A 21462-nucleotide genomic window follows, 5' to 3' on the forward strand; every position below is an offset into this window, starting at 1 on the left:
AGGTCACAGACTGTGGAACTTGTGCTGGAATCTAGTCACTCTTCCTCAAGCTTGAATTATTTTCCTTGATTTTTCAACCAACGCTTGCTCCTCTATTTTTAGGATTTCTCCACAGGTGGAAGATTTGGGGGATAGGAAAAAAGATATTATATTGTGATATCTAAAATCGGAAGCAGCAGCCAAATTTGACTTTTGCCTGAAGGACTTTTTCAGGTTGCTAAAATAAATAAAAACGTAAGAAGTGTGGGCTTCCATATTTAGATTAGTATAATATTATACTTCCATTTTCTACCATCAGGACAACTCCTTTTGCAATTAATCAAATATATTCCATTACATTTAGCTTAGTTTAAATTCACAGGATGCACATAAGACAGCAGTTCCATTGCTGTATTCTGGTAGAAAGGATCTTCCACTCACCATGGCCCTGTGACACAGACATTTTCTTCACTGGAATTATTGGATGGGGCTGTTGAGCTCTTGGGAATTAAGTGACATAATTTTGGGAAGGGTTGAAATTTTAAAATTGTATAATACCTCCAAAGGTACTAACATTTTTAGTTTTGTTTAGATCAGTAAGAAGCTATGAAGGCCTTATTATTTTTGTCATCTAGTTGGAGAGAGAACCAAGGCTATGGCAAATATCTATGTGTTTAGAGAGAGTACATCATTCCTGTACTTGGTCCAGGCGATGTCAGCGTGGGGTTCCACATTTGAACAGTCCATTCTGATGAAGTGTGAGACTTCATGGACCAGTGGAGGCCAGTGGACATGGGGGCAGATCAGGGATCAAGATCTGACTCTAGCACTTACTGAAATTGCGTCAACTCCCTAGACCCTCAGTATCCCCATCTGATGATGGGAATGATAAAAATGTCCATGTCACAGGGCCATGGCGTGTGCAAGGTCTTGGGCTAGTACAGATCCCTATAAGTGCTGGAAGAAATCCTAATGGAATTTGAAATGAGATCATATATGTGGAAGCATTTTGTAACGCCCTTCACAAATAAAAGGAGGCACTTAGGATGTGCAAACCAAGAGAACTGGCATCTGTTGCCTCCATCAAGAGCCACCTTCCTATGGCCCCTGTCGCAACTGGCATTCCAACCCCGTTATCCTTGGAAGTGTTTCCATTCATCCTCTTTTGAATTACCAGGAAAGCCTCTGGCCTGTGCAACTGATTTTAATTGACTTTAGTGGTAATCATTTGAGGCTAGACTCACGTTTAATTTCCTTCTCAGAGTTCTAATTTTAAAGGATAATTGTTGGGAGAAAGTTGATACTTGAATTTCTGAATCCAGAGCACTAGCATATGCTCTACATAATAGTGTTTTTTGTTTTGTTTTGTTTTTAAGACCTGTGCTGTGGCAAGAGTTGGTACAATTGGCTGCAGAAATGGGCAGTCAGCTGTTTTCCTTACTTTTTACCCAGTTTGGACGTGCTGCTCAGCTAAATGTATTTTTAATTTTTCAGTTAAAAAAAATTGTTGACAAATATAAATTTCAGCCAGCAATACTCATGAATATATAATTGTTCCCCAAGAAGAGCCCTGATAACAGGGTCTTCTAAAAAATAGCAAAACCATAGTTACTAGCCAGCAGTGTTAGGACATAAATTTTTAAAAAATTTTTACTATGAAGGTCTTTATTTCTGAACTGAAAATTCTTTTTTTTTTTTTAAAAATGCTTCTAAAAAATAAAAGTAACTCGATGTTGGTATAATCTAGTTGCCCATGCTGTTGGACAGAAGGCAGTGGCCTGGGGGTGCCTACTTGGCGTAAGATTCAAGGGTATCTAGGGAAGTCCCTTCATCCCACATTTCCCTGAAACACCAGCCTGGTGGGATGCCTGGAATCCTGCTATTTGAGCTTAATTCCTATGTAATAAAAGTAAGATTTCCTATCTAAATGCAAATGTCCCTAAAATGGTATCACATTAAGGTGTTATCTATCATTAAAACTGAAATAACTTAGTTTATTTATAAGCATCTAAAAATTATAATTAGCAAAAATTATTTGAGGTTGGCCCCGACACTGAGAACAGTCGTGTATGGCAGCCACACTACTAGGTGTATCAGCCTTTGTCAGAGCTTGTGCACGTGAAAGAGGAAGTGGGCATGATGTCTTTTCTAGCACTTATATGGATCTGTGCTAGCCCACGGACTTCCACACCCCACAGCCCTGTGACACGGACATTTCATCAACCCCATCTGATGATGGGGTTACTGAGGCTCTGGGAAATTAAGTATGTGTTTCCTTTTTTCCAAATAAAGAACCTAAATCCAATATCCTATTCTGAGTCATGAATGAGCTAGAAAAGCACCTACTAGCATCAAAATAATTAAAATACAATACATTAACCCAAAAATTGTTGAAAGGAAGACATGAGCAGTGTTAATGTTCTTACATTCAAAATTTGTATGCAGATTTTTCTCTCTTACTCAAAATTGGAGGATTAAATTATCACAGGAAAGAAATTGCTCCGTGTGAATACTATAGATTAATAAAAACAGTTTGAAAGCAAGCAAAGTTCACCTTGCCTGTGAATTTACCTAATTCTTTTGCCACCCCGGAGTTAGATATTTTGATAAGTTGCTTCTGGAAATTATTAGAATGATGCTTTCCTAATTATCCCGAGCAACACATTTATTAGCTATAACCTGCCATTTGTTCAATATTAAAATGATGAAAGCAACAAACATTTATTGAGATAAGACTTAATTAAAATGAATGCTAAGACGTTCCCACCTTTACTAGTGTTAGTTCAATTTATGTGAGTATAAATTCAATAAAGTAAGGCATTGATCAGATCAGGGACACTATATAGATGATAACGTCTTTCACAATGAGATAAAATGATAGTTTTTTCCCCTTCCAAAAACTGAAGAAATGTTTTCAGTTAAATTCCATGGTATCAGGGATTATATAATCAAGACAAACGTCTTGGAATTTAGGTTATGACACCAATATTCTAGATTTACGTGTATATTCTTATTTCAGTGTGAACAAGAGGCTGGAGAATTGTATTCACCCTCCATAAGGAAGCTCAGCTGATCCCTTATATCAACTTTTTGCTGTATTTACTTTTTTATTTATTTACAGTCTCTCTCTTTGGATTGGATTTGAGACTATCCACAAAAGTACATAAACTATAAAATAACCTATTAAGAGGAAAATAGATGTGAACACCAAGGCAAAGGAGAATTATAGGTCCAATAGGAAAGTAAATCTGGGTTAAAGTTATAAAGGTAAAGAGAAAAGCCCACATACTGGCTAAAGATGGGAATCGGGGACACACACGTGTTGGTTAGCCATGGTCCATGAATGTAAGAGATCACATATGTGAAGGAGTCCAAGGTCAATGAGGAGAAACAGGAAACAGGGATGGAGGAAGGAAAGAGGAAAGAATAAAGAAGATCCACACACCTGAGTGATGCTCTGAGAGAGAAGCCACATCTTTACTTTTATTTTTTACTTTTTTTTTTGGTGAGGAAGATTGGCCCTGAGCTAACATCTATTGCCAAGGTTCCTCCCTTTGCTTGAGGAAGATGGTCCCTGAGCTAACATCTATGCCAGTCTTCCTCCACTTTGGATATGGGATGCTGCCACAGCGTGGCTTGGTGAGCAGTGTATAGGTCCACGCCCAGGTTCCGAACCTGTGAACCCTGGGCCACCAAAGCAGAGCATGCAAACTTAACCACTGCACCACCAGGCTGGCCCCGAGAAGCCACGTCTTTAAGTGGATGTCATACGGGTAGAGTTCTTCAGGTCTCTCTCCCCATCTTGGGGTCTTGGGTATTAGATGGTGACAGAGGTTTTGAGAACTCAATGGTTCATCCCAAGAAGGACAAAAGTTACCACTCAGGACTGACCTAAGGACAGACCCAGAGCAATCAGAGTGCTTGAAGCAGTCAGGGCAGGAACTGGGGCTTCTCTGTAAGGGATCAGGTGCTTTACCTTTTACCTGGACCAGGTGCAGGTGCAGCTCCTACCTGGTCTCCACGTCTGTTTGAGCACTTGACCCTCCCTGTCTCCAAGATGTGTGAAAGGCCAGTGAAATCTTAACAGGAAAAAAGTGGTTGGGGGTTTTGATGATTTTACCCAAGCCTAATTTATAATCTCTGCCTGTATCCTGGTGCCTGAATCCAGCTTGTGATTCGATTTGTTCATTTTCATGACCTGACTCGGACAGGAACTGAGAAGAGGGGACCAGTCATCCACTTACTCATCCTGTGTCACTGATAGAATCATTTATTATAGAACTCCTTTGCTATTGGATAGGTGTTCTGGAATATCTGTTGTATCATCTTAGATCTTTCAACAATTAAATTTTTAAAATCACAACATAAATAATAGAATCTTTGGGGTACCACACACCTCCTTTTATTTCTCCTATTATTGAACTGAGGTCCAACAGGAAAAAAAGTAATAGATAATATAAATTACTTGCCCAAGGTCAAGAAGGTAGAAGAACCAGGATAGGAGCTCAGCAAGCAATGTAGTGTTTTCTCTTACTTTGCTACATGATTGTGTGTGGTTCGCTTTGACGTAGTTTCTTTTGAAATAGAGAGCAAGGCCTGGAATCAGCTTACCTCAATTCAACTTTCAACTCCTCAATTAATTAGCTGACCAACCTTCGTCAATTTATTCATCCTCTCTATGCCTCAGTTTCCTCACATATAAAATTGGAATAACAGTGAAGATAACTGTATTATGCGAAGCCCTTAGAACAGCGCCTGGCATTTATTGAGTGCTCAATAAATATTCATGGTGAAGACGATAGTAATGATGACAGTGACACAGACTTATGTCTCTAACTAGATTGTCAATTCCTAGAGCACATGAACTATATCTTATATGTCTCTGTATGTGCAATGCCAACCTTTTCACACAGCTATTGCTTGGTGAATATTGTGTGTCCTCTAGGATAATGGGTTGAATATAGTAAGCATCAAATATATGTGAAGGACTGAAAGCAGCATTTGAGGAAGACTGCTCTGAAAATAGTTGGAGGAATAAGTCAGAGAGGGGAAGAGTAAGTGTTATGGACTGAACTGTATCCCCTCAAAATTCCTGTGTTGAAGTCCTAACCCCTAGTACCTCAGAATGTGACTGTCTTTGGAGATTGGGCCTTTAAAGAAGTTATTAAGGTGAAATGCGTTCATATAGGTGGGCCCTAATCCAATATGACTGGTGTCCTTGTAAAAAGAGGAGACTGGGACACAGGCATACACAGAGGGAAGACCGTGTGAAGACACAAGGAGCAGAAGACCATCTATAAGTCAAGGAGAGAGGCCTTCAAAGAAACCAACCCTGCCAACACCTTGATCTGGGATATCTCTGGAACTGTGAGAAAATAAATTTCTGCTGTTTAAGCCCCACAGTCTGTGGTGCTTTGTTATGTCAGCCCGAGCAGACTAATCCAGTGAGAATAGGAAAGGAACCAATGAGGTGGTTGTTAGCGCTCCAGGGTGCCATGAAATCACTTGGAGTAGGATCTTGACGGTGGGGATTGGTGGCTTATATGGGACTGCAGACCAGGTCCATCAGATCTAAGAGTTGAAGGGGCCTTTGGAGGTCATCCCCTTCAAATCCCCACTCAGTGCGTAAATGCTCCCCTCATCCCCTTTCTCAGAATGTTATTTGAACTCTGCCCCTCATTCTTTGTAACTTAATTCCTTGCATTTCCGAATATCTTAAATTGTAAGAATGTCTTTACAATGACACCAAATCTGCCTTCTTCTATCTCTGACTAGGTGTGTGACCTTGAGCAAACTACTTAAATTCTCTGATCTGTTTCTTCATTGGTGAAATAGAAAAATAATCCCAATCTTGCAAGACTGCTGGGAGGATTAAGTGAATCCTTGCATGGTACTTGGCATATGCTGGGGCTTTCTTCAGTAAATGATAGTTTTGTATCCTACTCTGCCCCATTGGCTTTTCATCTTTAGAAAAAGTTATCACTGGTTTGTCATCTTGGCTTTCCATTTAAAAATGTAATTCATAGTGAGTTTTCCATCTGAAGTAACTTGAGGAAGATGTTGGGAAGGACCTCTATTCTTCAATGAGTCCTTCTCATCAATAATTTATACATCAAAATGTCCATTTTATTAAAGCTTTTTTTCTTACCATTTTCTTTTGATATAGCAAAGGAAATAACTAGAAGGCTAAATGGAGTTTTAAAATAAGAAAGTGGAATAGTATGCCATTTACTTGTGGGATCATGCTATTTTTTTTTTCAGGGAAATTCAATAAAAGCTGAATTTTTCAGTAAGATTCTTTTTTTTAAAGTCAAATTTTACTTTTGTTAATGGATTGGAACATTGCAGCAAATAAGTACATGGATGTTAGTGAATTGAAGATCAAGGCTGATTACATGGAAATCTCATGCCTAATTATGGCTACACTCAGAGTGCTGAGAACACGTACGTTGCCAGGATATGGTTGGAAACTGCTTTTGAACATCTCCATTCTGCCAATCCATCCATCCAATTTTAGTAAGAAAGGCTTTAACAAAATTTCCTGAAAGACATTTACTTTCTTCTCCCTTAAGTAATAAAGTAAACGTCAATGTCCTTTGGAAGGAAAGAGCAAGACTCTTGTTCATTATTGTTTCTGTTATTTAGAATTTAACATTTAAGCCAAAGAAATGAATTTTATGAATTCAAGAATGTCAAGTCTTGAATTTAATGTTTAGATGATCTGTGTGTTTCTAAGCTTATTTTTTCAAATAAGCCACTACATTTGCAACTAGTGAACCTAAATAGAAGGGCAATAGTGTGTGTGAGATTAATGGGAAAATAAGATTAGGAGCTATAAGTGATGCGAGTATGTTGTTTAAATTACATGTGTAATGAATAATAGTATAATAAGACCTAGCCAATAAACAAGAATTTAAAAAACGTAATTCGTAGTGAGTTTTCCTTTGAGATAGCTCACTGTGTCCCAACAAGAGGCAACTATTTATCTCTATGGCTGGGTTCCAGGTGTTCTTGTGTGGCCTGGGCTCAGGGAAAGGCATTCATAAGCACTTTTATATCATAAGTAGAATTCTCAGATAGTCTCTTAAATTTTACATTCAAATAATCCTTTCTGTGTCTTAAAATATTAAATCTGTGTTTAGTAAAAGGCTAAACTTACTTGCCTACAAGAGCTTGCTGGACTGATCTTCTGACCCTTTAACGATAGCTCACCTGTGCTTGATCAAATGAAAACATGTGCTCTGATTACTGCTTTTTATCTAGGCTTTTGGGTCTGTCAACTACGTAATTTCAGCCTTGAATGACTACCTGGTCTAGTTCCCATAGTCTGGGAGCTGGGATAATAGGTCTTTGGCTGAGGATTATCAAAATGAGGCTTCTGAGGCCTCCATCTCCACCGATTCAGGGTCAGTGTATTTGGGGTGATGGGACAACTCACTCTGAAATCTGATTGATGCTGTGTTGTTACCTGAGTTGGTTGGGACTCACTGCCGTCCTTTCCTCAAGTCTGCTTAGAGCAATATAAGCTCTCTGTCAAGGGAGCTTACTTACTCAGGGAATCATCTTCATGGATAGTTGCACCTGGAGCTCCTCCGTTAACTGGGAGCAAAAAGATTCCAGAGCTTTCCAGTATTAGGAAACAGAGTCTACTTCTTAACCCTGCCGGTGTATGGAGAGCTAGTTCAGAGAGGTCTTCTGAATTTTTACCCATAGGCACTGTAAGCAGGAGTTGCTCTCTCTCAGCCGAGGCCTGGGCTGGGTGTGCCCTGCTTGTGACCCTGGCCTGCTGGGGAAGCTGAGAGGCAGCCAAGCCTTCCCTTGGCATTGGAATGGCCGAGCTTTCTCTTCCAGAAGACTCTTTTGTTTAGAGGGAAATATGCTCAGTTACGTGATTCATGTTGTCCACAGGAGAAGACCTGTCATTCCTTTAGGACGAGCAGAGCTTTTCCTGGCACTTGGATATGAAATAAATTTCTGGAGTGGGACTTCATATATGGGGACTCGGTGATATGCACACCGTGTTCTCCTCAACATCCCTACGGTAAAGGCAATAGCAGATTCCACAGGGAGGCTCTGGACACAGGATGCTGAAATGTCTCTAATACTTCAAAGTTTTATCTTTCCTTTCTTGGGATTTAGCCAGACTCTTAAAATAAAAGCAACAAATTTTTTATTGTGGAAAATTTCAAACATATATAAAAGTAAAGAGAGTAATTTGGCTAACCACCATGTCTGTGTCACCTAGTTTCAACAATTATCTACTCATTAGCCAGAGTTTTGACCTTGCAGATGTTCAGACATTTAACTATGAATGGCCCAGATGTTGTTTGGAACCAGGCTGGCCCATGATGGAAATCGAAATTGGCCCGGAGAGTCCTTTAGCCAGGAGTGGTTTAAATAATCTCCTTTCCATTTTCAGAGGTGTAGGGTCCTGTTAGTCACCTTTTGGCTTGGCATTGTAGTCCTAATCCTTGTTCAGTACCCCCTTTAGTATGAATGTGTGGTCGAAGGCTGTGTAAGTATCTATGATGCTATCTTAACAAAACACAAGAACATCAGAGAAAGACGAGGAAGTAGGAGAAGAGGACTCTTTACCTGCATAGGACTCTCCTGCAAGTCTGCCTTTAAGCAGCCTATGATAAAGTCAGCTTAATTCAATGGACACTCAAACATCTATTATGTATGAATAACTAAAGTCCCAGACGTCAAGGACCTCCAATTCTGGTGAAGAACTGCCCAAAGTTTCTAAGTCTGTTCATGAGTGATTACACACTTTATGTACAAGAGATGCTTTCAACCTCAGGAAGGATATTTTTACTCTATTTTGACACCTTATTTGAATAAATTTGGTATTATTCTTAAGGCTAAAGGGAATTAGAATCAGTGAACGAAAGGACAGCCAATGATGCTGAAAAGGAAGGCAGCCAGACACAGGGGAAGGGGTAGAAAAACTACAGAAATCTAGAGCTAGAACTAAAATACCACAGTTGTTGGGGGTTATTTTAGAGTAAGGGTAAAGGGCGCCCCCACATGTGTCTACGGTATGTGTAGAACACCCCGGCGATGATAGGACAATATGCAGCTGTGAGCGGAAAAGATTTGGAATCGGATGATAGGGGTTTAAGCTTTGACCTTGTACTTGCCATCTGGGACACCTTAAATAATTTTTCTGACCTCTCTGTCGAGTCTGTTCTCAATTCCTAAAATGGATCTGATATCATCCACCTGACAGATGTGGTGAAGATTAATGAGATAATTCAAGGTAAGCAAGCGCTATAAACAATGAGATTCAGTGTCTAGTCAGCTGGGGTTTTTATGTTCATACTGATGTCACTGGGACACCAAAAAGAGACAAATGTATTTTCCGTATGCTTTGTTTAAGGGAGAAAGTAAAATAAAATGGATAAATTCTGACTCTGAAAGAGAGAAATAGAACTTCTCAGAAAGCATCTCTCTCTCTGGGGTGATTTGTACATGACACTTAGGCTTTCCTAAGAGGTGAAAATTGAGAAAATGAGACAGAAAAAGTAACATGGGACAGGTTGTCGAGGGTCTTATGTGCCCTGCTAGAGAATTTAGACTTAGTTATTCATACATTTGGCTCCATATTTCATAAAGTATTTGAAATATAATAGTACCCAAAAATAAGGCAGAGTCAGAGAAGACATAAATTAGAAAGCAATATCCAAGTTAGAAAAAGGAAATAGTTGTATAGGTCACAGAGCCCTAGATGTTAGAATTGAACTTCCAGCGGGCTGGCCCGGTGGTGTAGCAGTTAAGTGCGCGCACTCCACTTTGGTGGCCTGAGGTTTGCTGGTTCAGATCCCGGGCGCAGACCAACGCACTGCTTACCAAGCCACACTGTGGCAGCGTCCTGTATAAAGTAGAGGAAGATGGGCACAGATGTTAGCCCAGGGCCAATCTTCCTCAGCAAAAAGAGGAGGATTGGCATCGGATGTTAGCTCAGGGCTAATCTTTCTCACACACACACACACAAAAAGTTGAACTTCCAGTAGGCTCTGAGCACACCACAGCCAAATCACAAAGCAGAAAAAAATGGGCAGTCTCATGATCTGCATTGTTCCTGAGGATAAAACGTCACTGCTCATGACTAGCAAAACTTTTACTAGCACTTAACTGAGTGTATTTCTTGGGTAGGACTTTATAAATGAGGCAGAAAATGATGTATGGCATATAATGTTCTCACCAACTTCCTCATGGTAAATGCAATAGTAGGTTTAATAGGGATGTTTCTTATGGGATCCTTCTCTTCCTCTTCTCTACTTTATTCTTCCCCATAACATTTATCACCTACTACATTAGTTACTGGTTCATTTGTTTATCGTCAGCCACCCCCACTGGAATACAATCCCCATGAGAGAGTCTTGTTCACTGTTGTGCCCCCCTCCTAGAACAGTGCCTGGCACATAGTCGGTGCTCAATAAATAGTTGTTGTGTGGGTGAATAAATGAATTCAGTCTGACTGAAATTTTTTTTCCTACCGCTATCTGAGAAAGTTTCATTAATGTACAAATGGAATATTTGACTTCAAGCTGTTGAGGAAAATTGAGATTCCACATTGGGTTTTAAAATTAATCTCTGAGGGTCACTTGTCATTTTACTTGAAAAAGACTTTTACATACAAATATACAATAGTTTTGCAAGGATATATCTTTCTGTAATTTAGCTAAGCTACTAACTTTAAGTCAGTCCGTTTTGTCACTTATGCTAGTTAAGTCAATTCATCCTAGATTAGTGATCTCATAGTGTGTTAAATAAACTTCTTAAGGTTGGTATAACAGTTTACAGCTTTTCGGTGATCAAACATAGTTTTCTACAACAAATATGTTAAAAACATAGTTTCCTAATAAATATTCATGGCCTCTTACAAGTCAACAGTCTTGAAACTATTAAAACAAACCTTTTAATATTATAGGAAAGCTCTTCGTTCTTAGAAAATAGATTCAGGAAGAAATCTAACTTTATGGGCTACATGATACAGAATACACAAAGATTTAACTAAAATTTTATGGTCATGGATATGTAAACCTTTGTTAATCTTCATCCTCATGCGTCAATCTAAGTTTAAGAATCAGTGCAGTGTTTTGCTTGGTCAAAAGCAATTGTTTCAACGGTTTCTTTCAAGGTTGCTCTTTAAAACAAAGCCAAACAAAATGTGTGGCTTCTGTTTCAGCTTTAAATTCAATCCAAGCTAACTTGAAGATATTTGATTTGGGACTTTAATAATTTATTTTCACAAACAGCATATTTTCCGTGGAACTCACCAGATGAATTATATGCAAAATGTAGTCCCCATATAACCAAAGAAATTTATCTGCAATATGGAACGTCTGGATACAAACCAAGTAAATTTTAGAGGACAGCTGCCAAAAATAATGACTCCTAGTAATTTATTAGGATGCTGAGGCCCACTTGGGAATTGTATGCGCTGGGCATGCACAGCATTTACATTTCAAAGGCAGTCACAAATCTGCAGATACACAAAGGGCTCCAGACACATCCCCTGCAAATATCAAAGGTGTACCCTGTTGTACATTTGAGCAAGGCCAAGATTTTCCTTAGAAGACAGTTCTAGAAAAGGAATTTCCTACTTAAAAGGCTGCCTTTAAACAGTCCTTGATGCAGCTTCTCCCAGCTTTCAACTACAAAGTCTATGCAAACACACACAAAAGGAAAAACTCACAACATCATGAAAAACCAGATAGGAAGTCTAACTATTATTAGAATGCAGAGGGAATTTCCATTTGCCACAAGGAGGTGTGAGAGATGATAGAAACAGAAGGCAGAAAATTTAGCTCTAACGTAAGAAGGAAAAGCCATTGCTTTTATTCCAATTGTTCTGGTTTCTAAGATATAATTGAAGAACATATTCTTAAACTAAAGACTTGATTATGCAGATTACAAGGATTTGTCATATTCCTTTAACAAAAACATATTCAATTAACAAAAGAAACACACCTACATAAAATCTGGAGATTTGGTAGAGCTAAATTCATGTTTGGCTGTCTGGCTTCTTGCTTAGTTGCTGAGGCCAGAGGTCCATCCACTCCTGGTTTAGTCACTTGTGGCAAGGGGCATCCAGTTACAGTGTAAACTATTATCTCACTGTTTGAGGGACAGTTTTTCTTAGAAAAGGAGTCTGCTAGGAGTGGGGCAAGTTAGATGGAAGGCACTAGAAGTTTAGCTACAAATAGAATGCAGCCATGAAACAATTTGCATAATGAGTTCTGTGAGTGTTCCTTCCAGGAATGCAAGGCTGAGTCAGTACTAGGAAATTTAAACATTCAGTTCACATATTGATATGTCAAAGATAAAAAAGCAGAGATGATTTTTTTATAGAAGCTAAAACGGCATTTGATAAAATTCAATCATCATTCCAGCATTCTACATAGTGATAAATTCTGCGAATCTCCTTTTGAAATCAAAATTATTCTCGAAGAACCACCATTGTAACCATGAGGACTGGAGAAGGGAAGGCGACATTTCCATTATTTGCAATTGATATGTGCTTTTTCGAGGTTTTGTTTTATCTAGAAAACCCCAGAGAATCAACTAAAGACTCTGACGTGTAGCGAGAGCTCCGTGTAATGACTGGTAACTTAACTCTAGCATTTTATATAGCCGTAATAATCGATAGCAAGTATGATGGGTATTACAAGAAAGGGACGAGGAAAATATCTATTGACAATAGCTACCAAGAATTCTAAATACGCAGTAGTATTTTATCAAGAAATTGACAAGAGCTATTAAACATTAAGAGACGAAAAAGAAATTAAAGAGAAGCATGGACAACGCTTTCCTATTTCGGGAGGAAGGAAGGTGCTGTGTTTTGCTTTGGGGGAGGATACTGGGTGGGGATCCTGAGTTAACAACACCTGGAGAACAGGGGCGAGTCTCCCTGTAAGGTTAGTAGGGGCAGGAGGCTGGGGCCCAGAGAGGGAGCCAGGGCCGGCAGACTTGAGAGGCTGTTGGCGGGGCTTCGGAGAGGTAGAGATTTGAACACTTGCCTGATGTGTGGCGCTTGGGCAGAGCTGGGAAAGGTGCTTTTGAAAGTTTAGTTTTGACTTTGTAAGAAGTAAGGTTTGCTCACGCCATCGTCCTTTGCCTTCTCCCCTCCCCTCTTCATGAAAATCTTCGCTAATGATGTACATTGCTTCTCACAGGCTTTGGAGCCCGATTAGCGTTTCTTTTAGACATATCACCACCCTCAGGCTGGCGTTAAGAAGAGAACAGGCAGGCTCAGTTTTATTTGGATTTTATAGCCATCTCAGAAATGAATCAAATGCAGTCCTCTGGGTCTGAGTTATGGGCTTTTACTAAAATAATGTTAATCTCATAAACCAAACAAAAAGGTTACTTGAATTATACTCTTCATTTTCCCTTGCACTCAGATCATTGGCATGGCTGTACAATGAGGCTCATTCACAGGGTGATTCAGTAAATTCGCTCAGTGCTCCGGGAGGGTGGTCCGAGGAGGACATTTGATGATGTTTTTGTTGCAAGTGCTGTCTGTGCTGAAGGATTTTGGTTGGTTGGAGTGACAGCTAATTTAATGGCTGTAGCACAATATATCTGCTTTAGCAAAACTGCCATTTCCATGTTAGGTCAGCAAAACTTCATTTTTTGCTTAAAATACAGTATACAGTTATTCTTTCCATTTCTATTTTAATAAGACTGAAAAAGGTTGGGCTAAATATCAGTAAATAAAAACAATAAAAATAAATGTTTGAAACTAAACTGTAAAGAAATATATACTATTTCTCTTAAAGCTATAATTTTAATCAGATCATGATATGTGACATGATTAAAATACTCAGTGTTGGTATAATTATAAAAAGAAGTCGTGCTTTTGAACTTTGACTTTCACAGCCAAAGCATACATTTTGGAGGACTCAAGTAACATAGACTGTATATTTGTGTTTTAGGCAACTTTTTCCTGTAACTGTGATGATCAGTACATGGGTACTTTCTGTGAAGAATTTGACGCCTGCCAGAGGAAACCTTGCCAGAACAACGCCAGCTGTGTCGATGCAAATGAAAAGCAAGATGGGAGCAATTTCACCTGTGTCTGCCTTGATGGTATGGTTTCCATAGTTAATCGTTATTATATATCTCTCTGTAGAATATATTAATAATAATATTATTAATTAATGATGGTTAAATAATACTTTGTCCAGCTGTTGGACAAGGCAACTTCAAGATCTCATTTGATTCCCTCAATCTGTGCTTTATCTAATTGGGGAATGGAAGAAGGAAGTTCACATGGGGATGAACATTGTGTCCCTTCTGGCATTAGGGTGCGTCCATCTTAGCATTCCACCATTTTCGTTCTGGGATAATGGTATTCTTGGTCAAATAGAGGCCTGGATGTTTCAAAAACAATTTTGCAAACATGTGCTGAGTGTGGGCTGGCGCTGTGCTGGGTGATTATGCTAAGTAACTTAAGAAAAATCTAGGATAAACTATGCAGGTTGTTCTGGAAGGCCACCTATTCTTCTCATTTATGTTAATTTCCTTGTGTTCATGTCTGTTCATTAGCCCAAGTTCTTGGTACACTGTTCTCCACGCTGCCCTTAACAAAGAGCAAGTCTTTAATGTTCCTTGCTTGGTGTGGGGGATTCGTGGATATTACATGAGACTTTCAAATCCTCAGAGCACAAGTGACTCTTAAGAGAGTGCAGTGGACAATGTGCCCACAGACTTCTATTCTCTGGCAATTATCTTAATTGACTTACTGCTCAGCCAACTTGACTGTAAACCCTCCAGGAGCTGGAATGGCATTTTACCAGTGAACATTTTGATACTGCTGTTGTGATGCAGCTTAAAGCAAACGCTAAATTACTCCTTTTTTATTATTAAACAGTGTGCAAAACTGATGTCATGTTTCCTTTTCCATTTCATCCATTTCATCCGTTGCCAGCGTCTGCCACTGGGTGGGGATTCAGGATGAGGAAGGAGTTGGGGAAGGAGAGAGGGATGGAGTGAAGAAGGATTTGGGGTGATTAAGTGCTCATTGTCAGAAATAAGACCCAACAATGCAGGAGTTTATCAACGCAAAAATAAAAGTTCTTCACTCACCTATCCCAACCCACACTTTATCAAATCATTGGAGTGGGGTAATAGTTTGGTATATTTTTTCCAGACCTGTGTGTGTGTGTGTATGTATATGTGCGAGTGTGTGTATTTCTCTTGCAGATCAGATGATTGTTTTTCTACATGTTTTAAAAAAGTGATTACAGTATACATATTGCTCAATAACTTGCTTTTTTCAGTATATTTACCAGTAGATCACAGACATCCTTCCATGTCAGTACATATGGAGCCACCGCATTCATTTTAACAATTTTGTAGTGTGTCTCCTAAATTTGTATGTACAAGTCAGACTCCCCTCCAAACCCATTTATCTGACTGCCTACTTGGCGTCTCCATTTAGACGTCCTCAACCACCTTGAGCTCGGTCATCCCAAAACTGAGCTCATCATATCCATTTGCCAGAATCTGGTCACTTAGTCCCAAGAGGCTCTGACTAGGAAGTGGAGACAGTGTGGTGAACATCCTCATGGGCTCTGCCATGCCAGGTGCCGTGCCAATAACTGTCAGAGCTGGGATTTGAACCCAGGTCTTCTGCCTGCCTCCAAAGCCCATGTTCTTGATTATTATGCTTTCCTTCTGTGTCTGCAGCCACACAGTGTGCTGAGCACTTTCCTGGTACAGAGGTTATGACTCACGACCGTGTCATTCTCTTGGCTTTCTCATATCAAACAGGTCTCTTCTTAAGAAATATTAGGCAATTTTGTTCAACAAAGGAGACTCGTTGCTCGAAATGAGGAGTTTTCTACTTAATTTAGTTCTTAATGTCCTTGAAAAACTTATTTTTCCATAGGAAAACTACATTTCCCTTGTGGAAGAACTATTTACAGGTTAATTGATATCAGTTAATTGACCTCTGAAGCTCCAGATATATGCATGAGAACTCTCAAACAGTGAGAAGTCTGTTTTCCTTTTGAAAATTTATCCTGCTGTGCTCTGATTGTTGCAAGTTTGATCATGAGAAATTACCTTGTTTGATGAATGAATGGATTCAAACCAGGTTCTTGACAACAGACCAGAGAACAAAAACTCCCCACAAAGTCTCTTCATCGAGAGCTTGTTGTCTTGATGAAATGCTCATTTCTCTTGAGTGGAGAAGATTTCTCGGTAAGTGAAAATATTATTTTCAGCAAAGAAGTTTCAGCTCCAAATTTACTAATATTTTGATATTTTGCTTTAATTTCTATATCAAATGCCAGTACAAATAGAATTTTTTGAGTCATGGGTAATCTAGAGATGTATGAATATGGTGGATTGGGTGTTGAGTTGATTGAGTAATAAACTCTCTGCTTTAGTTTTCATTTTGATTTTTATTACAATTTCTTGGAAGCGGGACGTGATTTTTTAAATAGTAAAACATTGATAAATGTCATATATGTGTGTGTGCAATATAGGATGAATTATAGATTGGTGATGGTCAATAAAATTTCTATTTTGGGGGGACTTTTTTGTCAAGTGTGATTGATATTTTTCTTGAAACTTTCTTGCAATACTTTCAAAAAGAAGGGGATTGTCAACAGCATTAAATACTGCAGAGAATCTAAGAGGAGGTTGTTGACTTTTGGCAACAGGGTTTGTGGAAGCCATTGGTAGCCACTGTTCACGTTGGTGTGATGGGCTACGTCAGAAGCTTTGAGGTCTCTCTATGAGACTACATACAGGGACAGAAGCAAGGGAGGTGGCTAGAAGTTACCAAACAGTCTGAAGGGCAACACCACATTTGGAAATAGTCAAAGCCACTTGGTTTTCATGTGGCCGAGAAGCTGTGAACTCCCCCAGTTAACACTGGTTGGCAGTGACGAGATGAACAAGATGAGCAGGATGTGCAGATGAATGAATAGCAAATACAGACTGCTCTAAAGACAAGTTTAGTGGCAAAATTAATGTGAGGAGCAGAATCAGGAAGGTCTCATGTTTTTTTTTAATATTATAGCCTACTGTTCAAGAGCACAGGCTCTGGATTCAGAATGCCTACGTTACAATCATAAATCCCACACAATTAGACTTGAAATGTGGGCTGTTTTCCCTGTTTGTTTCTCATCTGGCTGCAGTATCAGACTGTCTGGTTCAGAATGAGCTTCCTAGAGACCCTGCTTGTTGCCTGAGTTTATATGAGCTCCCAGTGCCAGAGGCAGGAGAACTGGCACCATCTGCCCTGGAATCTAGACCCGTACCCACCCCACTTGACAACAGCCTCTGGAGCCCACAGTCTAAATCCTGCTTCCATGCTTAACCATTTTCTAGCTGTGCTCCTTGGGCAAGTTATGCAACGTCTCTGGGCCTGCTTCTTTGACTCTGCAAGGAGATTACGGCAACCTTCACCACTGCTGGTTATGAGTATTAAAAGAGAACGCAAGTTCCTGGTCTGTTCTGTGGACATGTATCCCAGTGCCTGGCTGAAGAAAGATTTCCTGAATGAATGAAAGAATGAACAGAATGAGATGAATTCTATATGAGGCATACAGATATATAGTAGGGGCTTGGTGCTCTTGCCTCTCCCCTCTCAGCCCTCTCTCCCTGGGCTTCTCTCTGTAGCACACATTGTGTTTTTTGCCTCCACGTCAGATTGTGGCTGGCCTGAGGGCAGGGACTATTATATTACTCTTTATTTCTCCATCCCCTGTTGGTGCCAAGCCCTATGCCTTGCACGTAGTAGGCGTGGAATGCATGATTAAGTTGAAATTTAACTTCTTTAATCAGGATTTATTTTATAAAAGCCTTCTAATTCCGAGAATATAATTTTTCCTCAAAAGAGCTATTACTTTTTCTGAAAAGAATAGCTGTGATCCATGTTCAGAACCACCATTGCCAAAATATTATTAGCATCATATGAAGCCTTTTTCAACTTCAGAGCACTTCATTGTTCCCACTAATTGGTGATTTCAGCCTATTTTTAAAAACTCCTCATGTTCGAGGCAAGGGGAACGGAGCATGTGTTCCCAGCCCAGCTTTATTCGTTTAAACACTGAGTGTTGCTCAGATAGCCTCAAGGTGCCTTTGAGTTGTGAATTAGAAATGGGTCACCTCCTCCTAGAGACAAATCCTGAGTAGAATTTGCTGTAAGGCGACACGCCCAGTCTCACTCAACTCAAGAAGTGAGTGTGTTAGTGGATGAAGGCCGTTTTTAAAAGTGGGTTAGTTCGGGGTTTCAGAATGGAGAGAACCTCAGAACCACCTCTGTGCATATGAAGTGTGGGAAGCAATGGTGACTCCATGAAGCTGATGGACTTGACCAGGGTCTAAAACCTCATGGGAGAGTTGGGAATTCAGGTCTCTTCCCTCTGTGTCCATCTTGGGTCAGAGTATGTTTCACTGCAACATATTCATGGTTTGTGAATTTTCCATTAGTTCTGAGCAGAGCAGGAGGCATGGACATCTCTGACAGGCTATGAATGTATTGTCTGTGATGCCGTTCACCCCTCTGGGGACCAGAGATAGCACTAGTTGGGGCTGAAGGGACAAAACAAAGTGTAACATGGCTTGTCGGGCTTCCAATTGAGCCCCTTCTACTTCCTAATTAGGTAACTTTGTGTGACCCTCCTAACCTTTCTGCTCCTGGATTTCCTCATCTTTAAAATAAGCGGTTGTTGTGAGGATCGCTCATTTATTCAACAATTATTTATTGAATATGTACTATGTGCCAGGCATTTTCTAGGTGCTGAGAATACAGCTGTGAAAGAGCAAAGTCCCTGTGCTCACGGACGTCATGTTTTAGTGAGGGAGATGAATCAACAATATGCACGTGCATGTTCTTTGGTGCATGTATGTGTATGTGTGCATGTTTGCCTATATGTGTACAGCATGTGTGTGTGTGTTTGCATATATGTGTACGGCATGTGTGTGTGTGTAGTCAAGGGAAAGGGTCAGGTAGTGATAGGTGCTATGAAGACAAAACAGGTTGAAGAGATCAAGAGAAATGGGAGTAGGATTGTAGACAGGGTGATTAGAGAAGGCTTCTCAGAAGGGGAAATACTTGTAGAGAGACTTGAGTAAAATGAGCTTGTGAACAATTTGAAGAGAAGGGGGGATAGTATTCCAGGCAGTGTGAACAGCACATGCAAAGGTCCTGAGATGGGAATATGCCTGGAGTGTTTGAAGAGCACATGCCTAAGAGAACCAGTGATGAGACTTGGTGCTGGGAAGGAAGCGGGCCCAGACCTTGGAGGAAGGAGGGGGATTTCATCCTGAGAGTGACAGGAAGCCATTCAAGGGTGTGAACTGCGGTGAGCCATCTGATTTCCCTCTTGAAAGGATCCCTCTGGAATCTGGTAAAGAATAAACATAAGGAAAGAAAATTGGGAAACCCGTTAGAAGGCTGTTTACTGTTCAGGCAAGAGATGGTGGCAGCTTGAGCACTGTGGTACTGGAAGAGATAAGTTTTGGATTCAGGATGTATTTGAAGGTATTGCTGATAACACTTGTGGGTGGGATGAGTGTGAGGTGTGAGTGGAAGTGGGGAGCTGTGTGTGGATGACTCCAAAGCTTTTTGAGTAATAGCTTTATTGAGATACAATCCACATACCACTGAAGCGTACAATTCAGTGGCTTTTAGTATGTTCACAGAGTTGTGTAACCATCACCACATTTTAGAACATTTTCATCACCCCAAAAAGCAGCCCTCTATCCTTTAGCTGTCACCCCCTGATCCTGCCATCCCCTCCTGCCTGCTGTAAGCAACCACTGATCTACTTTCTATCTCTATAGATTTGCCTATTCTGGACATTTCATATAAGTTGAATTACATGATATGTGGCCTTTGGTGTCTTGCTTTTTTCACTTAGCATCATGTTTTCAAGGTTCATCCATGTTATAGCATGTATTGGTACTTCATTCCTTTTTTATGCCTGACTAATGTTCCATTGTATGGATACATAGTATTTTATTTATCCATCCATCCACTGATGGACATCTGGGTTGTTTCCACCTGTTGGCTATTGAATAATGCTGCTATGAATTCCACCCTTGATAAGCATTCTTTCTCTCCTCCTCCAGGATCTTATGCTTCCAACCTTTTCTGTCTTCCTCCCTCTGCCATCCTCCATCTCCCTCTCCCATTCCCCTCATGGCTTCTTGTCTGCAAGGATTCAAAGGTCTCATCTTAAAACTCGTCCCTTGAACAAGCAAAAATTTAGTAAGTCCTTGCTACTGCTTCCATATGTTCGCCTTCTCTTTCTCCTCCTCTCTCACCTTCTTCATCACTGGCACGCATTGGGCTGTATCCAATTCATAATTTTCTACCCACTCACACTTCCTTTCTCTTTATATCATGAAACTGCTTCTCCAAGGTCATTGGTGGTGTCCTTCTCACTAATTTCTTTCTTTGTCCTCATCTCTTTAGAGGTGTATGTTACGTGGCTTCCAGAACACTGCTCTGTATCTGTTCTCCTGGGACCTCTCCAGCCCTGCTCCCCGCTTTCCTTTTTCCTTTCTATCATGAGAGCTCCAGTCTTACCCCTCTCTAGCTGCTTTCCTCTGCCTTTGGCAGCAGTCACTCATTCTGAGCTGTCACCTCTAAGTGGATGGCTTCCAGACCCTTCCTTCTGGCCTGCCTATCACCTCACCTCCAGCACTTTCACTTGAGTTGGCGCTGCTGTGCCTGCTAACGCCTCGTCCCCTCCCTCAGGACTCAGACTGAGACCCTCGGTGTCCTCTTCTCTCTGCCTCCTACACGTGCTTTCAAGCCTGGCTCTTTTCCACGGCTCTGGTTTCTATCAATGGTGCCCTCACTGCGCTCATCACTCAGGCTGGAAGCTCAGTCCTGACGGTCGACTCCCTCATCGTCTTTATCTTTGGATAGTCACCAGGTTTGCTTTATTTACGATGATCCTCCATCTGTCCCTGCTTTTCTTCTCTTCCCATTGTCGGTGCCTGATTCAGGCTGTTGTCATCTGCTGCCTGAATGATTGAGATAAGCCTGTCCACCTTCTGCACCATCCACCCTGCCTTGCTTATAACTGCGGGACAGTACTCCTGAAGCCCAGGCCTGGGCAGAGCTGAGCTGGTCTGAGAAGTCAGATTGCCCGTGAACAAAGCCTGCTCCCACTTCTCATTTTCTGTGTGACTTTGGGAAAGTTAATCTCACTGGGTCTCAGCTTTCTATCTGTAGATTGGGATGGGTGACAGAATCCAAAGCACCACAATCCAGTGGCTGTTGTGAAGGTTAAATAAAATGATGCATGTGGTGTGCTTAGAAAAGTCCCTGGCACACAATAAGCAGTGGACCAATGTCAGCTACCATTATTATTGTTATTATTGTCAAGCCAATAGTTTGATGCCCTACACCGAGCCCCACTACTACTTCCTCTGGCCAAAGACTTGCCCTCAGCTCCTTCTGTGGTCTCCCTCTCTGGTGAGCCAAGTTGGACCATGTGG

The 21462-nt window shown here is 40.5% G+C and overlaps 1 protein-coding gene across 1 annotated transcript in view; it reads left to right on the forward strand.

Moving 5' to 3' along the window:
* Positions 1 to 21462, forward strand: part of DNER (delta/notch like EGF repeat containing) — a 293156-nt gene that overhangs the window by 168944 nt on the left and 102750 nt on the right. The window contains exon 6 of the mRNA XM_087424736.1: positions 13926 to 14079. Coding sequence (XP_087280862.1) covers positions 13926 to 14079 — 154 coding nt within the window. The remainder of the gene's footprint in view (positions 1 to 13925; positions 14080 to 21462) is intronic.

The sequence above is a fragment of the Ceratotherium simum genome, chromosome 37 (assembly GCF_057802395.1).
Source record: "Ceratotherium simum simum isolate JZ-2026a chromosome 37, ASM5780239v1, whole genome shotgun sequence".
NCBI classification, from domain to species: Eukaryota; Metazoa; Chordata; class Mammalia; order Perissodactyla; family Rhinocerotidae; genus Ceratotherium; species Ceratotherium simum.